This window comes from Spea bombifrons, chromosome 3 (assembly GCF_027358695.1).
Source record: "Spea bombifrons isolate aSpeBom1 chromosome 3, aSpeBom1.2.pri, whole genome shotgun sequence".
Classification (NCBI taxonomy): domain Eukaryota; kingdom Metazoa; phylum Chordata; class Amphibia; order Anura; family Pelobatidae; genus Spea; species Spea bombifrons.
The window spans coordinates 90,264,548-90,283,697 of NC_071089.1; the positions used below are offsets into that span (position 1 = coordinate 90,264,548).

The 19,150-nt window shown below is 37.5% G+C and overlaps 1 protein-coding gene across 3 annotated transcripts in view; it reads left to right on the forward strand.

Moving 5' to 3' along the window:
- Positions 1–18,080, forward strand: part of MECOM (MDS1 and EVI1 complex locus) — a 193,363-nt gene extending 175,283 nt beyond the window's left edge. The window contains exons 6-17 of one of the 3 annotated variants that reach the window (XM_053458508.1): positions 252–399; positions 954–1,110; positions 4,548–5,898; positions 6,439–6,526; positions 8,011–8,037; positions 11,880–12,046; positions 12,279–12,356; positions 12,728–12,897; positions 13,172–13,310; positions 14,592–14,807; positions 15,455–15,638; positions 16,624–18,080. In XM_053458508.1, coding sequence (XP_053314483.1) covers positions 252–399; positions 954–1,110; positions 4,548–5,898; positions 6,439–6,526; positions 8,011–8,037; positions 11,880–12,046; positions 12,279–12,356; positions 12,728–12,897; positions 13,172–13,310; positions 14,592–14,807; positions 15,455–15,638; positions 16,624–16,758 — 2,860 coding nt within the window. In that variant the 3' untranslated portion in view covers positions 16,759–18,080. Of the gene's footprint in view, positions 1–251; positions 400–953; positions 1,111–4,547; positions 5,899–6,396; positions 6,527–8,010; positions 8,038–11,879; positions 12,047–12,278; positions 12,357–12,727; positions 12,898–13,171; positions 13,342–14,591; positions 14,808–15,454; positions 15,639–16,623 lie in introns of those variants that run through there. The other 2 variants (XM_053458506.1, XM_053458507.1) reach the window with 2 other exon arrangements.
- Positions 18,081–19,150: the final 1,070 nt, after the last annotated feature.

Here is a 19,150-nt window from a genome sequence, read left to right on the forward strand (position 1 = left end):
AAAGATGACATTACTTTTTTAAATCTCATTTGAAGTCTCCGTAATGATTGCGGTTTAATTATCTTATCTCAGGCTTTGAATCCAATCCATTGTCTCTGCTGATGACCCAAACTATAAAACAAAAAACACAACCAGTGACTGACTGGCTAAGATGTACTTGGGTATAACAGAAAACCTCCAATCTTGTCCATCTGTAGTAAAAGACTTTGGTTATCCAGTAACATTTTGCTTTTAAACTTTATTTTCGCTAGCCTGGACAAACACTTGCTATCTCACACAGAAGAGCGAGAATACAAATGTGACCAGTGCCCCAAAGCCTTTAACTGGAAGTCCAACCTTATCCGCCATCAAATGTCCCACGATACTGGAAAGCACTACGAATGTGAAAACTGCTCCAAGGTAATGTGACTTTGTGTTTGGTCATTCCTGGGCTCGAGACGGTCCCTGTTAAATGCCCAGAAGGCTTTGTTTGTCTGTACCAATTTATCATGAGAAAAAATGGATATAGCCGTATTAGCCCAAGAGTAAGTGGAGCATTAAGTTGAAGTTGTTTCCTTTTTAGAGGGCCACCATAGAAAAGAAGTAAAGTTGCTTATGTCTTCAGGACCTCATCACTCTCTTTTTGTTTTTTTCTTAGAAAAAGTTTGATATAGATTCCAAAATGCTTTAATACTGGTGATTAAAAATAAGGTTTTTAGAAATCGGCATGTAAATGGCACAAAATCATACTTTTGCCTTTTTTTTTCTCACTTAGTTTGATTAACTTTTACGGTTTTCAAGACTTTTAATTGGTCAGGCAGTACTGATGCCTAGTTTTGCAGTTCAAAACAGTTTATTTTTGTTATCATTCACCTGAGAACGTGATCCATGTTTATTAATGTAAATTTCAATGTCATTTGCTTAGAACGAGTTAATTCTTGATATATACTAACTCATATGTACTCATCTCCTAGCAGGTTTTCACAGATCCCAGCAACCTCCAAAGGCACATTCGTTCCCAGCACGTCGGAGCTCGGGCACACGCATGCTCGGAGTGCGGCAAAACCTTTGCAACGTCATCAGGTCTTAAGCAACATAAGCACATTCACAGCAGTGTCAAGCCTTTTGTATGTAAGTCGTTCAAATTCATGTATTTTTTATTTTTTTGTTCTGTTCTGTGCGTTTTGTTGATGATTTCAGAGTTTGACAGGGTATATGTCTACAAAATCATTTTATATCGGAGATAATTGTACAGGGAAGTGCCCGCTGCCAAACCCAACAGACAGTAATGTGGTTTATTGCTATGTTGATAAAGTCCTAGCACATTATGGATCACAGACATATCCTTATGAGCACAGACCAACTTTCCGGCTCTAGCGGTGTGACATTAATGTGCAAAGTTGCTGCATTTTCCGAAAAGGAGTAGCTAAGGACTGTGGAAGCAGAGTGATATAAGGAAACCATCATAGCAGCTATTTTGCATCACATTAAATTATATTAAAAAATGATGGAAACATAAAGCATGATGGGAAGAATAATGCCATAGCACTTGAGTAGCCAATATTGAACCACAAGGCAGTATAAGACATTTTCATGAGTATTGGAAAGCACGGTTTTACAGCATCATGGTTTGCCGGCACCATATTTTTTCTTTTGTATAGTCTGTAAGGACTGTGTTGAGAGAATAATGGGGTAAATAAGTCGTTATTGCTATTATCATTCCAGATTGATGTATTAGAGCCAAAGTCTCCATCTTTTTTGGATAGACAGAGAATTGGGAGCACGCAAACAATAGATCCAATCGAGAGCATGTGATCCAGCTCTTCAAGAACTTAATAGTAGTGCAACACAAAGGGTTAATGGATGTTTAAGTATTCCTGTAAGAGGATGCTTTTCCGGATCATTTCTTCTTACTTATAGTAACAGGAAGTTAATAGCCGCATCATGCCGAGCAATGGCCGTGTAATTGCAGACCTGGGGAATTTTCTAAATTATGCAGTGAAAATAGTTTCATGTAAAAGGTACTATCTGTTTTCTAGCAATGGGCCACACACACTGTGTAGCCACCAGTCTGTTTATGGCAACTGTCTCTTGTTACACTCTTCTGCTCAGACTTGAGTGAAAGCTCACCGACACAAAGGTAATTACTCATTGCCTTCACAAAATCTTCAGCTCCGCCAAATAGAAACCACATGCTATAATTGGTCCAGCATATCCAGCCCACACCGCTTAATGTGTTTAATGAGCAGAAAATATGCAATTCTCGCCTGCTATCTTATACCGGCATTCCCAGAAATGACAAACGGATTACACTGAATGCCGAGAGACCAACACGCCCAGGGGCTTGCGGCCTTTGTTCGTGGGGAGTTTTTACTGGAGTGCTGAAAACTGCTAAAGGGGGAGTCTGCAGCTCCAGCCCCTCTATCAGTGCAAAAAAAGATTGAGGTGCCAGCTAAACAGATGGGTGTCTCGCTCAGCTCCAGCGTATGGAAGTTATTAGTCTGGAGCTGGACAGCTTCAACCCTCTGGCTGATGCCGGATGACAGCTCGTACAATGGTCATCCAGCCAGGTGCTGGCTTCATAGTCATGGGAGGGGGGTCAGCGACTGCGTTAGGGTCGCCAGTGCTGTTATGTTAACATATATAGGAACATGCTGGGTATTTACCCCAAGAGACATTAGTCCCTTAAACAGGGAGGCAGAAACGTAGATACTACGTAGACGGGGCAGGTTTTGTATTCCATGACCCCCATCCTCCCAAGAAATATGTGGATATAAATTACATGGGTGAGGCGTGTACCAAAAAGTATGAAGGTTATATCATCTGTTAGATGGAGACACCATCAAGACCTCATCCCCGTATGGGGATTTCTTTTCCCTCAGCGTTCCCTATTGATGTTTTTTTTGTAGGTATATAACACAATGGAATAGCCCATGCAAAAAGTCAGCCTATTTTGTCAAGATGGCTATATGAATGCTGGTATTCCCTTACACAGTTTGAATGCACTGCTTTTGTCCTCCATTATTCCTTCAGTATCCAGGGATTTCATCATATTAATTAGCGTAATAGCTTCTTCTTTTTTTTTCTTACCGTGATTAGCTAGTAACCATTAAGGCTTTTTCCTGAATTGTTTAATTAGTCAATGCACAGAATAGACTTCTAAGAAGTAATCACCTAAAAAATGAAGTTGCGCACCATAAATCCCTTCTCCACACCATTACCATATGGATCCTGTGCTTAACCCTTTCAGTATTGGCACTATCTATTACAGTCCGCCATCGATTTAGTCCCCCGTCACTTTGCCTGTGACAGATGTGAGGTGTATTGCTTCATTTGCATGTCGCAAAGGGGTAAATCAATCAATAAATATTAGTATACTTATAACGTTTAACTCTTCAGCTGCTAGAGGTAACCAATGGATTGTTTAGTTTAACCTTTTCCGAACTAACGCAAAATACAAATTTGGTCAAGATGACGTATAATTTCCAAGCTTTTGAGAAAGTTGCTCATGTGTATAATATGCCTGAAAAAGAGACATATGTTATCTCGAAAGCTTGCAATCCATTATACACCAATAAAGGTATCCTCTTACCAAATCGCTTTCTCTCTTTCCATGGCCAACTTGGTACAACTCCATACCTTTCAGAATACATTAGAAAAGACATAGGTCGGAAAGTGTCTGCCACTACATCTGCAGACGCACATTGCACACTTATTATTGGGGAAATATTTAAAAATCGAGTCAAAACAAGCTTAAATCCTAAAGTATTTTTGGAAATGCGTGTTTTCTTCCTGAGGATAAATGACAAAGGCAGATGTTGGAATGTAAGATGCGTATCATCAGAGTGTTGACAGGGATCCCGTTTGCTTGTTTAGAATGCATCTCGATGACGGGGTAAACATCTGAGAAATGACAGCAAGTGTTCTGGCTTCTCAAGGACACGGTTTTCACAAGTGCAGGAAGGTTAGCGCTGGTGCGAGTGGAAGTCGGGGGACGTGATTGCAGTTCATGGGAACCAACAATGCAGGATGAGATACATTCAATTCGGTTTCCTTCAACGAGCTCAAAATAGAGCTATTGTAAATTTGGGAAGCCTTTCTCAAACCCTGCGAATGTGTCTCAGAATTGTCATTGTTTATTGCAGCTTGTCTTTGATCTGTGAATAATAAGGACATGGACGCTTTACAGGTACAAGTTTAGATTCCATGGCAGTAACAGGGAGTTTATAGTTCATTGATGAATAGCAAAAGGCATGTCTGGTAAAGGAAGTTGGAAACCTTTTACCGGTACGCAGCGTTTAACCTTACAGTATATTTGGACGCATGTAGCTCCTCTGCCGCCGTGTATCAGATGGTAGGAGAATAGTCTGCGTGCGTTTATACATATATGTGTGTATAATAACACTAGATAAAACAATTTAAGAATGTTCTCATTTTACGTGTAATGTACTGTAGTCTTCTTTCTACTAACCTTCCAGTTTTTGTTATGTAAGGCATAAAATGGACATTTATGAAGTTCTTCCACAAGGATGAGCATACATTTAAGATGTTTTTTATTTTTTGTACAGGTGAAGTCTGCCATAAGTCGTACACTCAGTTTTCAAACCTTTGCCGACATAAGCGCATGCACGCCGACTGCAGGACTCAGATCAAATGCAAAGACTGCGGACAAATGTTCAGTACCACATCTTCACTTAATAAGCACAGGAGATTTTGCGAGGGGAAGAATCACTTTGCAGCCGGGGGATTATTTGGTCAAGGCATTTCACTTCCCGGAACTCAAGCAATGGACAAGGCGTCTATGATTAATATTAACCATCCAAATGCAGGGCTTGCTGATTACTTTGGTGCTACTCGGCATACCGCTGGACTTACATTTCCAACAGCACCTGGATTCTCTTTTAGTTTTCCTGGTCTGTTCCCTTCCGGACTGTATCATAGACCTCCTTTGATGCCTGCCAGCTCTCCGGTAAAGGCATTGTCAAGTGTTGACCAGAGCAACAAAAGCCCACACGTGAACAGAACTCCGATATTACCAGCTACACAGGACATTTTAAAAGCACTGAGTAAGCACCCGGCTATGGGTGAAACTAAAACATTGGAGTACTTGCCAGAGAGTAACACTGACAAGAGACCACAGGACAAAATAAGTGACCAATCGGAGAGCAGCGACCTCGACGATGTCAGTACTCCAAGTGGCAGTGACTTGGAGACCACATCTGGGTCGGATCTTGAAAGCGACGTTGAAAGTGAGAAAGACAAAGTGAAGGAAAATGGTAAAATACATAAGGAAAAATTAAGTCCTCTGCAAAACCTAGCCGCGTTAAACAGTAAGAGAGAATACACCAATCATGCTGTTTTCTCGCCTTGCTTGGAGGAACAGACTGCTGTGTCAGGAGCAGTGAATGATTCCATAAAAGCTATTGCTTCTATTGCTGAGAAGTACTTTGGTTCAACTGGACTTGTAGGCCTACCAGATAAAAAAGGAGGAACATTACCATATCATTCTATGTTTCCGCTTCCATTTTTTCCAGCCTTTTCACAGTCGGTGTATCCATTTTCTGACAGAGACACAAGACCCGTACCCTTAAAAGTGGAACCGGAGTCTCCAAAAGAAGTTAAGAAAGTACATAAAGGGAATGCGGAGTCTCCGTTTGATCTCACCACTAAACGTAAGGAAGAGAAGGAGGTGGCAAATGCCTCTTCAAAGTCAGCGGTACCAATGCCTTCAAATGTTGACCAGCCTTTGGACTTAAGCATCGGAAGCAGGAGCCGGGCTACAACAGCAAAGACCAGTGAACCCAGAAAAAATCACGTATTTAGTGAGAAAAAAGACAATGAAATAGAGCAGTCAAAGACATCCGATCACTGCTTGCAACATGCCAGACCTGCTCCTTTCTTCATGGATCCCATTTATAGGTAGATTATTTTGTATATTATTCAAAGTTTCTATATTTGTCTTTTAAAAGCATTTTAGCACATTTATATGCATGTTAGTCATGGTTAATACATCCAATATACATAGCTCATAAGATATAAATGAAAGGAGTCCCAGTATCCTTAGAGTCTTGGATGTAATCATGAGCTTTTATTTAAAGTAGAGTTTGGCAACCATTGGCCCATACATGCTAGACATGTTCCACCTTCCATCCATGAAACTAAATAAAAACCCAAATCCTGTTTTACAGATTCTGCTGCACCAATCGTTTATCTAATTAGTTAGTTTTATAAATATTTATAATGAACTGCATGTTGTTTTCCAGAATATGTCTCGCCTCATATAGTAGCATTTCTTAGAGGTGTGAAGCCATAGCCATAAAATAATACTGCTCGGTTTCATGCATTATGTCTGCCGTATAGACTTGTACAACTTTGCAAATAATATTACTAACCATGTTTATATTTGTCTGAAACCAGCCCCAGAATGACCTTTCATAATCTGAATATCTACGATTGCAGGGTGGAGAAGAGGAAGCTAATGGATCCCCTTGAGGTTTTAAAAGAGAAATATTTAAGACCTTCCCCAGGATTTCTATTTCATCCACAGGTATGTACACATAAATATTTAGACGGTATAAGTCAGGATTTAAAGTGGCCCAGTTACTTTGGAGACATGCAGCTTAAAGGTTAAGGATTATTTCACCTTTTTGGTATTCTTCCTGAGGCTGCCATAACCTGTAAGAGTCAATAATGTGGAAGATAGTTATTTTATAATATACTCTATACGCTCTATACTTTATCGTTCTAGCAATTTACAAATTATAATGACCATAATGTATGTAGCAAATTATATATGGGCTATAGACAAATATATGCAGTACTTGCTTGCTAACATAAGAGGAAACAATATGGATTGTTTTGGATTGTACACTTAGCTGATACTTTTATTTTCTCTGTTTAAACAGAATCTTTTGTGCATAAATGATTATTCTCCTTTAAATGTATAGGATGCCAAATAGTTCTCTAACAAGACTGGGCACAGGCACTTTAAAACTGTCATTGTAGCCCAACGTAGCCTTTAGTTTTTTCCCCTTTTTTTTGTACAAGATGGAGACCATACAAAAAAGAGGTCTGCCAATGAATTCTTTACAATATTGAGCTCTTCGTTCTTATAACATTTACCCCATACTAAAGTGTTCTTTCAGAAAGATATATAGGGGAACTGTGAAATATAAACAGCAATGGAGACATATATACAGTGTTATACGTTTGCACTTTGATTGGGATATGCTAGAAGTTCTGCTCACGACTATCATGTTTAAGACGTGACTTGGTTTAGGAAGGGACTCGTCGGCAAATGTTAACTACAGGCATATATCTGGCATAACCGTACAGCTCATGGGAAAAAGGACAGAGTGAGTTACTGCTTCCGTCTAATTAGTGTAATGTAAAGTCATCTGCTAAACAGGTGCACTCCCTCGAAACAAAGCCGGCTTCATACGGGAGTAAATGCATCAACCTGTCCTGTTTGCCAGAAGGGAACGTATTATCCTAATAGTCTGTTATTGGAACACTCAACACAAGGACAGTTTTAAAAGATCATTTGATTCATGTCCGAGCGTTCGCTTCTTCAAAATGACAGGGCAGATTGCAGAATACTCAATCCTGGGAAATTATTTTAGAGTAAATCACACTCGTTAGTTTGAAATTACAGATTAAAAAATGAGACAAATTTACTTTGTCCCTACGATAGAGTTTATACGTTTGTTTTTAGCTGTCCGCTAAATCATTTCTGGCCCTTCATCTCTTGCTGATGCCTTAAAGCGACGCACAAGCGACATGTGTAAAGACAGATGTCAATACATTGGGTAGCTGAATCAGTTACAAAGTTAGGCAGATAGTTGCTGGTCATTAAAGGATAGTCTGTGGGGGGGTTTCCAATCCAATCATTTTATTTTCTAGAAAGGAAAAAAAAAAACACAGTATGTGTGCTGTGCATCCGACAAAAGCAAAACAAATCATAAACAACATAACTTAAAAACATTGTTAACATGTGAATGTGTTTTAATTTTCCATTTAATTTCTTTTCAGTTCCCGCTGCCTGATCAAAGAACCTGGGTAAGCATCTTTATGACAATTTGCGTATGAATTAATAAGTGTACATAAACCATGGTTTTGCGATGCCCTTTACTAGGCAGGGGACTGCTAACCAGATATTGTGACAGAACTAAATATCCAAGAAATGTCTACAGTAATAATAAAATGTATCCAAGGCAAAGAAGACGACTAACCCAGAAAGGATTTTTTTTTTGCTTTTATTTTGAAACTCTCAACATCTCTTAAAAATGATAAAGTAATTTAAAAACAATACAAGACATTTGATCTTTCAAGGTGATAATACATTTTTTTTTAGAAACTCAACCCAATTTTAGTAAATATTCTAATGGAAAAAATATGTGAATTAGATTCAAATCAGACAATTAATCAACCACACATTTGACCTTTTTAGTAACTTTTTTCCCCCCAAAACATTCAACTTATAAATTATTCTCTGGAAAAAAAAAACACATAAAATAAATACATGTTAAAAAAATGCTAAGTTTTAAAGATCAGGAATCTGATATTTCTGATTAAGATTAAAATAAATATAGAACAGTATTTTTCCCATGGAAGGTTAAAATAAAGTTTTATGGCTGTCTGCACATTTTTTTTTTATTATTTACTGAATTTGTCTTATCCCTCCCTAAATGTAAAAGTTGCTCACGCACCCATTTTTGGAATTATTTCCTGCTTAAAAGAAAAAGAGAATTCTGACGTTTTCTGTCTCAATAGGAAATTGAAAATGTATGACATGTTGAGATTTAGTATTTTGACTTGAGATTATGTGAATTTTGTGAATTTTTTCAAGATAAATAGATAAGAAGGGAAGTCCTAATGACAGTATTTGATCACTTTGATCAACCACGTCAGGTTTTCCATCTTCCAATCATGTGCCATTCCACCCGGGATGACCACACATCTGTCTACTTCCTACCTTCCAACTTCACATATATTGAAATCTCAGCTAGATCTGCATCATATTCTGGTGTTAAGTATGAAAACTTTGTTGGCAAAGAACAATAAATCATTTCTCACTAGGAGTTCTTAATAGATAGATAAAATGTGCCTGCTTGTTGTGGCGCCTCATATATACCTCTGTAGTGTAAAGAAGTGCGTACAAGTTGTCTCCACAACATCCGAGACTTCCACAAAGCAACTGTTTCCTACCTGAAAGTCACAGTTGACTGTTGATTTTTTTTTTTTATTTTTGTTTTGGTACATGCAGTATTAATTTATTTTGTGATTGTTAGATTATTCTGGTGCTGTGTTTGAGAAGGGCTCCCATAGTGGTGTTTCAAGAACCACTTTGAAAATGTCATAATTTAGTGCTTCAATGTTTTCACAAAATCCAACATTTGTAACGGGTGTATAGTGGCTTTTTTGTATGTGTTTGGGTCTATTATCTTACCTTAGTCTACTAGACAAACTCACAAAAGGCCTATAGTACTTCCTTGTGGTAAATTATAGAATACCTCAGTCTTAATCACGCATTGGGGCACTCTACCTAATGAACGGTTATGGTGTAGAAGACTTCAATTAGCTAAGAGGGACTTTATTAGCATTGCCATAAAGGACCAACTCAAGTGTAGTGTTTGAGTTTGGAATGTAACAAAAATATCACATGACAAACAACAATGGCTGTGCTACATTGCTGTATTTAAAACATAACGAAAATAGTTTTTTTTTCGCAAAACTTCCCTTGTTAATTGCTATTACTACTTTTGTATTCTAGAAAACCTGAATATAAATTAATGCAGAATTCTGTAGAAAATATGACTGCATTTTTACAAAATATGTAATAAAAACAATTAAATAAAATAAAAAAAATATATAAAAAAATAAAAGGAATTCCATTAAATAAATACATTTGTGGACAAGCTTACACTTAGCAACATGTGCAAGCGCAAACCTAAATTGTAGCTACAAAATCTAATTTCCCTAAGCATTTGATTTCATTATCCATGTTGTTTTAAAGAAAAGATTTGATTTTAATGTACAAACCGCTGCAGGAAGTGGTTAGAGCCCAAATCCCGAAGCGAATGCCAAGATTAACCCTTTACTCTCTGCTCTCTTAGCTCCTTGGCACTTCTGCTTTAATAATTCCATCGAAAGGCTTCGTTAATGCTGCGTGTATAATATCGGCATACGTAAGGCCAGCCTGACAAGGCTAGAGACTGTTATTAGGAAACCTTTTCCATCCAATATTAGTAATTGAAAAGAAATTCCTCCGTGAACGTGGTTCGCAGCCATGAATAGATATCACTGTAATCGGCTTTGCCTGGCATTTTACATGTAAATGGGCCATGATTTCGAAACCTCTCTCTACACAAAAATGTCAAGTGATTTAATACCCCTAGATAATGAAACTAACCAGCCTATGAAACGGCAATAAATAAAAGATGTTTATTATCTTTACCATGCTTCGGATTATTCCAAACTATTAAATGTGCTATGGTAACCCCTTTGCTTTTCTGCCGGTGCTAATCAGCCCGAAGGGCAAAGGTCATTTTTCATTCATGAAAACCCCTTTCCCCGCGTAGTTAGCCAAATATCAAAATGATTTCTCACCGCGAACAGTCAGAGCGGATTAAAAGCTGTGAATTTCAGATCGCGCATGATAAAAAATTGATTTTTAATAAATAAAAAAATAGAAAAGTAAAAGAAGAAATGCTAATTCTCCAGTCGCGCGGGTTGATAATGACATTGCTCTGCGAGGATGGAAATACGCTCTGTGAGATCAGCGGGAACATTACAGAGCTGTCTGCCCTGTGATCAGTACGTGTCAAGATCCTTCATGTTGACAAATGTGCTGTCCACACGCATCTGTGGAGAATGTTTTAGCAGCGGAATGATTATGAATCAAAGCTATGGGAGCCCGCAGCTCTCGCTGCATCCTAAGCCTTTCCTATTTGTTACATGACAAGTAAATGTATCTTGACTTCCCGTAGAATTTTTTTTTTCTTCTGGTGGCATACGTTTGAAAGACACCGAGCAAATTGGGAATGGTATCCTGTACGTTACAATTTGTAACTACCATTACAAACTCTGTGCACGGGGTGGAAGGGCAAAGCTATAGGTTACAGCCAACAGAAAGGCAATAGTCATTTACAAAACCGAGGAGATTGGATTCCTGGTTTAAAAAAAAAAAAAGGCAAGAAAAAAAATTACCAAACAATCGGTCATCTGGTTTCCGGACTGTAAGCAACGCGATAAATGGAGCCTGCCCCACATTTTCAAATAATAAAATCTCATTAAAGTGTGAAACTCATCATCTGCCGCTTGATTTATTATTGCTCTTTTGTGCCGTGGCCACAGCTTCCTTTTGTGTGCTCTATCCCAAAATAAGGCTACTGATTTGAGCCATTCTAGCAAATGTCATGCAAGGCCATATTGATGATCATACTGTCCGTTACTAGTGAATAATCTCCATAATGCCCTCTTAGTAGGGTAAAATAATTATTGTTGTAGAGTTCTATTCTAGAGTTTGGTTAGAATGTTCTTGTTTCGGGTCTCCCTCATAACCTCAGTTGATTATCATTTGGACTTGGTCCAGGCATGGATGATGGACATTTGACTGTGACTTGAATGTCTAGGTTGCTAGGCATTAAAATGTGCATATAGGAATATACAAAAGCTTGTGAATGGGTATCTTGGTAGTTTGTCTCTACAACTTTGGGACATTTAGTAAATCTCCCCCCAAACATTACATTAAGTTTTCTGTTTTTCATTTTATTTAGAATCATCTTAATTCAAGCTGTAGATCTCAAATAATATATCTAGATATCTTTGAGGTTTTGTATTTCTTGAAGAGATTTTTGCCACTGAGGAACTTTTTATAATTTTTTTTGCTTTTCTTTTAGATGTCAGCAATAGAAAACATGGCTGAAAAGCTGGAGAATTTTAACACTTTGAAACCAGAAGCCAACGAGCTGATGCAGTCAGTTCCTTCAATGTTTAACTTCCGAGCATCTCCAAGTGCCCTTCCAGAAAACCTTCTCCGAAAAGGCAAAGAGCGGTACACCTGCAGGTTAGTCGCATGTCTTCCTAATGCTATATTCCTATACCTGCTTGCCGTCTAATTTCCTTCCAGGCTGTCCTCTGAATACTGAAGTGTATTTCGGCATTTCTGCAAACCAAACGGCTTCCTCAGCTTTCTAATAGAGGACATGCCGGAAAATAATTTTATAGCAAAGGCATTTGGAAATCCAGTGTACACAATGTCATAAAAACATAATTTTTGATCCTTTCTTTTGATCTAGGTACTGTGGAAAGATTTTCCCCAGGTCAGCCAACCTTACACGCCATTTGCGGACGCACACAGGGGAACAGCCTTATCGGTATGTGAATTTTCATAACTCTGTTTTTCTTGGGACAAACCTTTGGCATGTCCACTCAAAATGTGACCAATCAGGAGAGTTTTAAACATTATTTAAACACCCATATTTATTTTGTTGATATGGAGCCATTATATTCAGCATTGCTGTTTGATGGGTACTTTAGGATATTTTAATTTAAAAAATATATATATATACCCACCCTTCAAAGATTTTTTAGGTTTGTTAATCCTGAACTCCATTTAAGAGGCATTTTTTCCATTATGAATGACATTAAGAGTGTTTTTATCTTCTTGGGCCACATCTGAGTGTGAGTGTACTACCAGGTCACTTAATAACAGAAAAATAATTCCTTTGTTGCCCATTGGTTCCAGATGCAAATATTGTGACCGATCGTTCAGCATCTCTTCGAATCTGCAGAGGCATGTACGCAACATTCACAACAAGGAGAAACCATTCAAATGCCACTTGTGTGACAGGTGTTTTGGCCAACAAACCAACTTGGACAGACATTTGAAGAAACACGAGAATGGCAACGTATCTGGTAAGACAATGCCTGATTTGATCCAAATATTGCCAACATGTAAAGAGGTGATTGGAACCTCCATAACATGTTCATTAGGTTAGGACTGCAAGAGTGTGATTTTGGTAAATCTAGGATTCTCATTTGCTGTAATTAAAAACCATGAAGGGTCTCTCTGGATAACAGAAAGCTTAATAAGCAATCATGGTGGTTAAAGACAGGCAGATATCGTTATATATGTGTTTGGCATTACAGTAGTAATTTTATTACTATATCATATACCTTTTCTTCCCAGGTACTGCTGCTTCTTCTCCTCACTCTGAATTAGAAGGCACAGGTGCAATCTTGGATGACAAAGAGGATTCCTATTTCACCGAAATAAGGAATTTCATTGGGAGCAGTAGTCATGGCAAGCAGTCCCCGGCGGATGACAGGCAAGGCAGTCATTTTATGAATTAAGCCTAAATCGCACGTTACTAATTAATGGTTTGCACAGTTAGGTTATTGGGAGATTTGCTTACAATATAAGCCTGGCTGTATGGAATGGCAGACAAGACACTTTATACATTAGCAATATGGGATTCAAATGTCAGCTACAATAAAGCATCGTAATAAAGGGCTCAGATTGGAGGGTATTGGTTAAACTCTTTGTATAGGTCTTTGTGTTTTGATTGGTGCCTTATTTTTAACATCTGGCCACAACATGTCCCTAAACAGGAAGTCAATAAGGAGCAGGGTCGCTGGGTCATACCGCGTTTCCTTTCCAGAATGTTCTATTCTGACTGCTCTTGATGGATATTTTATCCTTGACAAATTACCGAACTTGGAGGCATAATTAGCAGATCTGTTTACTTAATCATAAGTTTTCCTTCTTTGGGTTCAGTCCACATAGCGTGCGTTCTTGAGAAACTCCATGTAGTGCAACCAGCTCCATTATTCTGGCAGCACTTCCTAGTTATGTTTTTAGTGTGCGCTGGTGGTCCAAATGTACTGTCATTACACTGATAAAAGATAGAGGTAGTCGGTGTGTGTGATTTGGGCTTGCCAGCGATTATCCTGTTTTCCTTTCTTCTGGAGCTCATTGGACTCATTGCTTATTCAGCTTTTCTGTTTTAAATAAATCATTTCCTGACTTTTTTTTTTTTAACATAGGGCCTTTTAATTTAATAGTGTTGACTTTTCATGTTTCCTTGGGGGTGGATAAAAGATCTATGGTATGAAAAAATAGGTCTAAAATAGTCAACGCCATCTACAGAGGAAGCCCATTGTCTGGGACGTGTGATACTCCATTCGGAGAATTACTGCATCGTTTCTAAAGTGGTTACACGTAATTTAGCTGATGATTTCCAGAGACAAAAATAAGGACTAGAACTGTTCTTTTATCTACACATCCTGGAGAAAGGAGCCATAAAAGAAATGTTTCTTTAAAACATCATTACGCACCTAATATACACGGATTATCTGTTTGCTTTTGCACATATACAGATGACAGTATATAATTGTATTTGTTGTAGTGGATGATCTAGTATTGTTTTTTTTTTAAATAACTTTGTGTATAGTATATATACTATATATATATATATATATATATATATATATATATATATATATATATATATATATATATAACATAAACAGGTTTGTCCTTATGAATGTATATGCAGTTATGCTTTGTTTTTGTTTTTAAATGTAATTTTGTTTTATTGCATTTTTAGAATGAATGGTAGCCACGATAAGATTATGCTCAATGGTCAGAGCTCGGACATACTGGATGATGACGAGATAGAAGACGAAGCAATTCTTGATGAGGACGATGATGAAAGTGAAGCACTGAAGGAGCCCAGTACAAGCAGCATGCTTGATAAATGCTCGGTTGACGACTATGAAGAAACCAGTAAAGTGGATTTAAACTGCAAAGTCTCCCCCGGAAGGTTGGTGCCTGCATTGGTTCCCCAGCTGCTAAATTTAGGAACATTTGTTGTGTGTGTGTGTATGTATGTATGTGTGTGTATATATATATGTTCGGATGCAGCAAGTTTTTGTGTCATCTGATACATTGCAAAGATACATTATTTCTATCTTAATTCGGCATGAGAAAGTTATTCAAATTGCTGGCAGCATTGGAAAGAGAGGTTATGGTGTTTCTCAATTTACGAATAGTAATTGTGTCCTGAGCTTATTTATTATGACTAAATTAAAGACCTCTTTATGTTCCATCCAGTAATACCATAAGTTTATGTGCATGTAACTGGGCTGCTGCTTTGAGAAATATAAGAATATCCATAATATATGACATCCCGCAAAAAAACTGAATATTTACCTGGTATGATTTGTGTCATACTATATTATTCCATTTTGAGTGTGCGAATGGGATATTACAGATCAGCACTAAACAATGTACAGTACGTGAATGTATTAACATGTAAAACTGGGCCTTTCAGCTGCTTTGAGGCTACAAATGTCATCACCCTCAGCCAAAAAATAATTGAAGCTTTATGCAAAGAATATCTGTGGGTTCCCCTGGGCACTCTTAGTCTTGACGTTGACACTACTTTGCTGACATCGGTTATTGTTCTAGGTATGATGATGATGATGACGATTTCAAGTCTGGTCTATCTGCCTTGGATCATATTAGGCACTTCACTGATAGCCTGAAGATCAGGAAAATGGAGGAAAACCAATATAACGATGCTGATCTATCAGCCTTTGCTCATCTGCCCGAAGATTTAAAACAGCCCTTGTATAGAAAATCTAAATCCCAGGTAAGAAACGGCAAACAGTTTTGCTTGAACTCTGCACTTCTTTAGGGACACCATTTATATCAGGTTATATATATAAAAAACACATTTTAATGTATGGTAGTCACATTTTCTGTATATCAAGTTTTCATTGCGTTGCCTTTTCAAAACAATTGACAGCAGATTCTGCCCCTTTCCCCATTTTTTATCTCTTCTCATTCGTTTGGAGTGCTTCTACCACTGTGCTATTGTGGAAATACTTAAGCTTAAACTGTAGCTTAAACTCTGTATAAAGCATCAAGCTGCTGTCTGAAATAATATTGAAGTTTTAAACACATTAAAGACTCACCAAAACATGGTCATTTTATATTTAAAAAAAAAAATAGACAATACTAATATTCACACTAAAAAAAAGTTATGACACCCAGCGCATGTGACTGCAGACTAGATTAGACTGTGGGAATACCTGCAAATTTAAAGCTGATGGAATTTGCAAGACTAGATATTTGGTTCATATGTACTTTATGTCTTGGGAGTTCATCAATTTTAAGGATTTCTATGTTTTTTATTATTATATTTGTATCTGGTACATTTGTATTTTGTTAGCCCTAAACCATTTTTCCTCCAATGACTTCTGATTCTCATCATTTTTACTTATGTTCTCTAAAAGTGCCCATAGGTTCTGCAGCTTTGTACATTTGGTTTATGCATAAAAATGACATGTAAGCAGAGATGGAAGAGCCCCTCTCCCCAATATAAAACGAGCTACATTTTTTTTTTTAACATACAGGGCTTTTTTGTGAGATCTAGAGAAAAGTATAATATAACAAATCACTTGGTCCCACCATCCCTGAATTTATGAAAACCTTCCAGAGGCAGAGTTGGCCAACTAATAACTCTGGATAGTCTCCACCTCGTTCTACATAGGACAGGTGCACCTTTAATAAAATTGATTTATATAATGTTATAAAAATCGAAGCATTTCAATTTTCTTTATTGTTTCGTTTAGGCCTATGCAATGATGCTGTCGCTGTCTGATCAGGAGTCGCTCCACAACACATCCCACAATTCGTCCAGCATGTGGCACAACATGGCAAGAGCTGCTGCAGAATCCACCGCGCTCCACTCCGTTAGTCACGTATGACGCTGTGACACTTTGCCACACTAGGACCAAATCAGACCGGTAGCATGGCTCAAAAGACTGCCGAGCAGGATGCCTTATTTACCTGCAGGGTCATTTCGTACAAAGTCTGGTGACCTTAAATGGAAGAATTTTAAACTAAAGGAGTTATTTATTCTCATTGCTTTTGTTTTGCACAGCAAAAGGCAGCTGCTGATTTCCGGAGCAACAAAGAGCAAACCTTAATAAAGAAGAAAAAAAAATGGAAAACATAATAAAAAAATAAAATAAAAAAGACTTTGGACTTGTGGATGACGAGGTGTCTTCCAACTGAAAAGATATTGACTTGACACACTTACAGTATAAGCACTCAAACGAAATCAGATTTTTTTTTTGTATACAGTGATTTATCATAAGTTTAGAAATGTTGCTTCAGTTTCTCTAACACAGCTTCATGTATTTGAACCTTTTGAGGGCAGACGTAATCTACAAATGTACATTCTCACATGTAGAAAATTTAACAGGGAATACAAAGTTTTTTCCTTAACTATGTCTTAATTGCTTTGTGAAAAATGAAATGAAGGAATTATGTGTATATTGTGAATCTTCCAATGTTCAGTACTTCAAAAAGACAATGAGTCATTAAAGGGCCATATTTCTTTCCATTCCTGATACCACTAGTATGTCTTACAAATCAACAATTCGACATTTTGATTTTTGACAATCATTTCCACGTTTTTGGCTTTTTTTTTGTTTGTTCTTGCAATGTCTATTTATTTCTTTTTATGTTGTTGGTATATTAGAGCACTGTTCTACTTCCTCAAACAATGTTATTGTCAGAGGCACTCACGAATTCCAAAGTTATTGGAAACTGATCATTGTATATGTGTCTTGATTATTGTTTTTTCCCCCTCAAATATTTCTCTTCTAAAATTAAATATAGAAGTAATTTAGTTTTTTTTTTGTAATACAATGATTTATGTACATTATTTTTCATGAACGCATGTTTCCTCTGATTAAAACTGTACCCAATATTTTATGCTGGTTGTCTGCAAGCTTGTGTGATGTTATGTTCATGTTAATCCTATTTGTAAAATGAAAAGTTCCAATCCTGTTTAGAAAAAAAAATTGAGTGAACTCCATTATTTTTTAAATGTAATTTGGGGACCAGATTTTTTTTCTTTCCATTTGTTTTGTAATCTCTGTAATCTTGTTTTCAAATAATTGGCAACTTGAGGTACTTTCTTTAATTGCTTTGTATAATTGTAATTGTTACGCATTGAAGTACGTTATTTTGGGAGGAACAAGAACATGGAAATAAAGAACTAAAACATTGGTCAGTCATACTTTCTTTTGAATCTGTGAAAATCTATTTTATTGATATATTATCTTATATTCATAAAGTATTTTAGTAGTGTGAAAAATACAAGATTATTGGTAGTTGTGACAAAGTTAGGTATAATGAAATCTGAGAAGGTGACTGTTGGCCCTTTAAATGAGCCATTGCGAGACTATCCCAATTGAGCTTCTCCTGTGTGAAAGGCTGAGCAGGATTTGTACACTGATCACCTATAACATTGTGACTACCTGCCTAATATTGTGTAGGTCCCTTTTTTGCCACCATAACAGCCCTGACCCATTGAGGCATGGACCCCACTAAACCTCCAAAGGGGTGCTCTGGTATGTGGCACCAAGATGTCGGCAGCAGATTCTTTAAATCCTGTAAATTGGGAGGTGGCACCTCCATGGATATATCCTGGCGCCATGTGTTCTCCAGGTAAGCAACGCACACACACCCAGCCATCCACGTGATGTAAAAGAAAACATGATCTATCAGACGAGGCCACCTTGTATGCACCCCCATGCGATGCACTGCGTGTTCTGACACCTTTCTATCAGAACCAGCATTAACCTTTTCAGCAATTTGAGCTACAGTAGCTCGTCTGTTGGATTTGACCGCACGGGCCAGCCTTCGCCCCCGACATGCGTCGATGAGCCCTGGTGTTGGTTCACCATTTTTCCTTCCTTGGCACACTTTTGATAGATATTGACCACTGCATGCCAATTCTATGCATGCCACAATAAGATTGACATTCTGCAGCAGTTTTGATGATGATGAAATCCATGATCCTTTTTCATTTTTCCTTTAAAACATTTCTGGAAAGAGCTGATGAGCTGATGTGCTTAAATAAAATAATTTTTATCCACGTGTAGCTGGAATCATGGCTGGCTTTTAGATGTTCACAACTAATCATTTAAAAAAAAAAAAAAAAACAGTGGGAAAATCTTATCTTTGAGCCAAATCCCTAAAACAATTTGTTAGCAATGTAGTTTCACTAAAATATAGTGAATAATAAACAAAAATCAACAACAAAAATAGGTGTTTAGCTATTGGACAGGAATAGTACTGTATGTT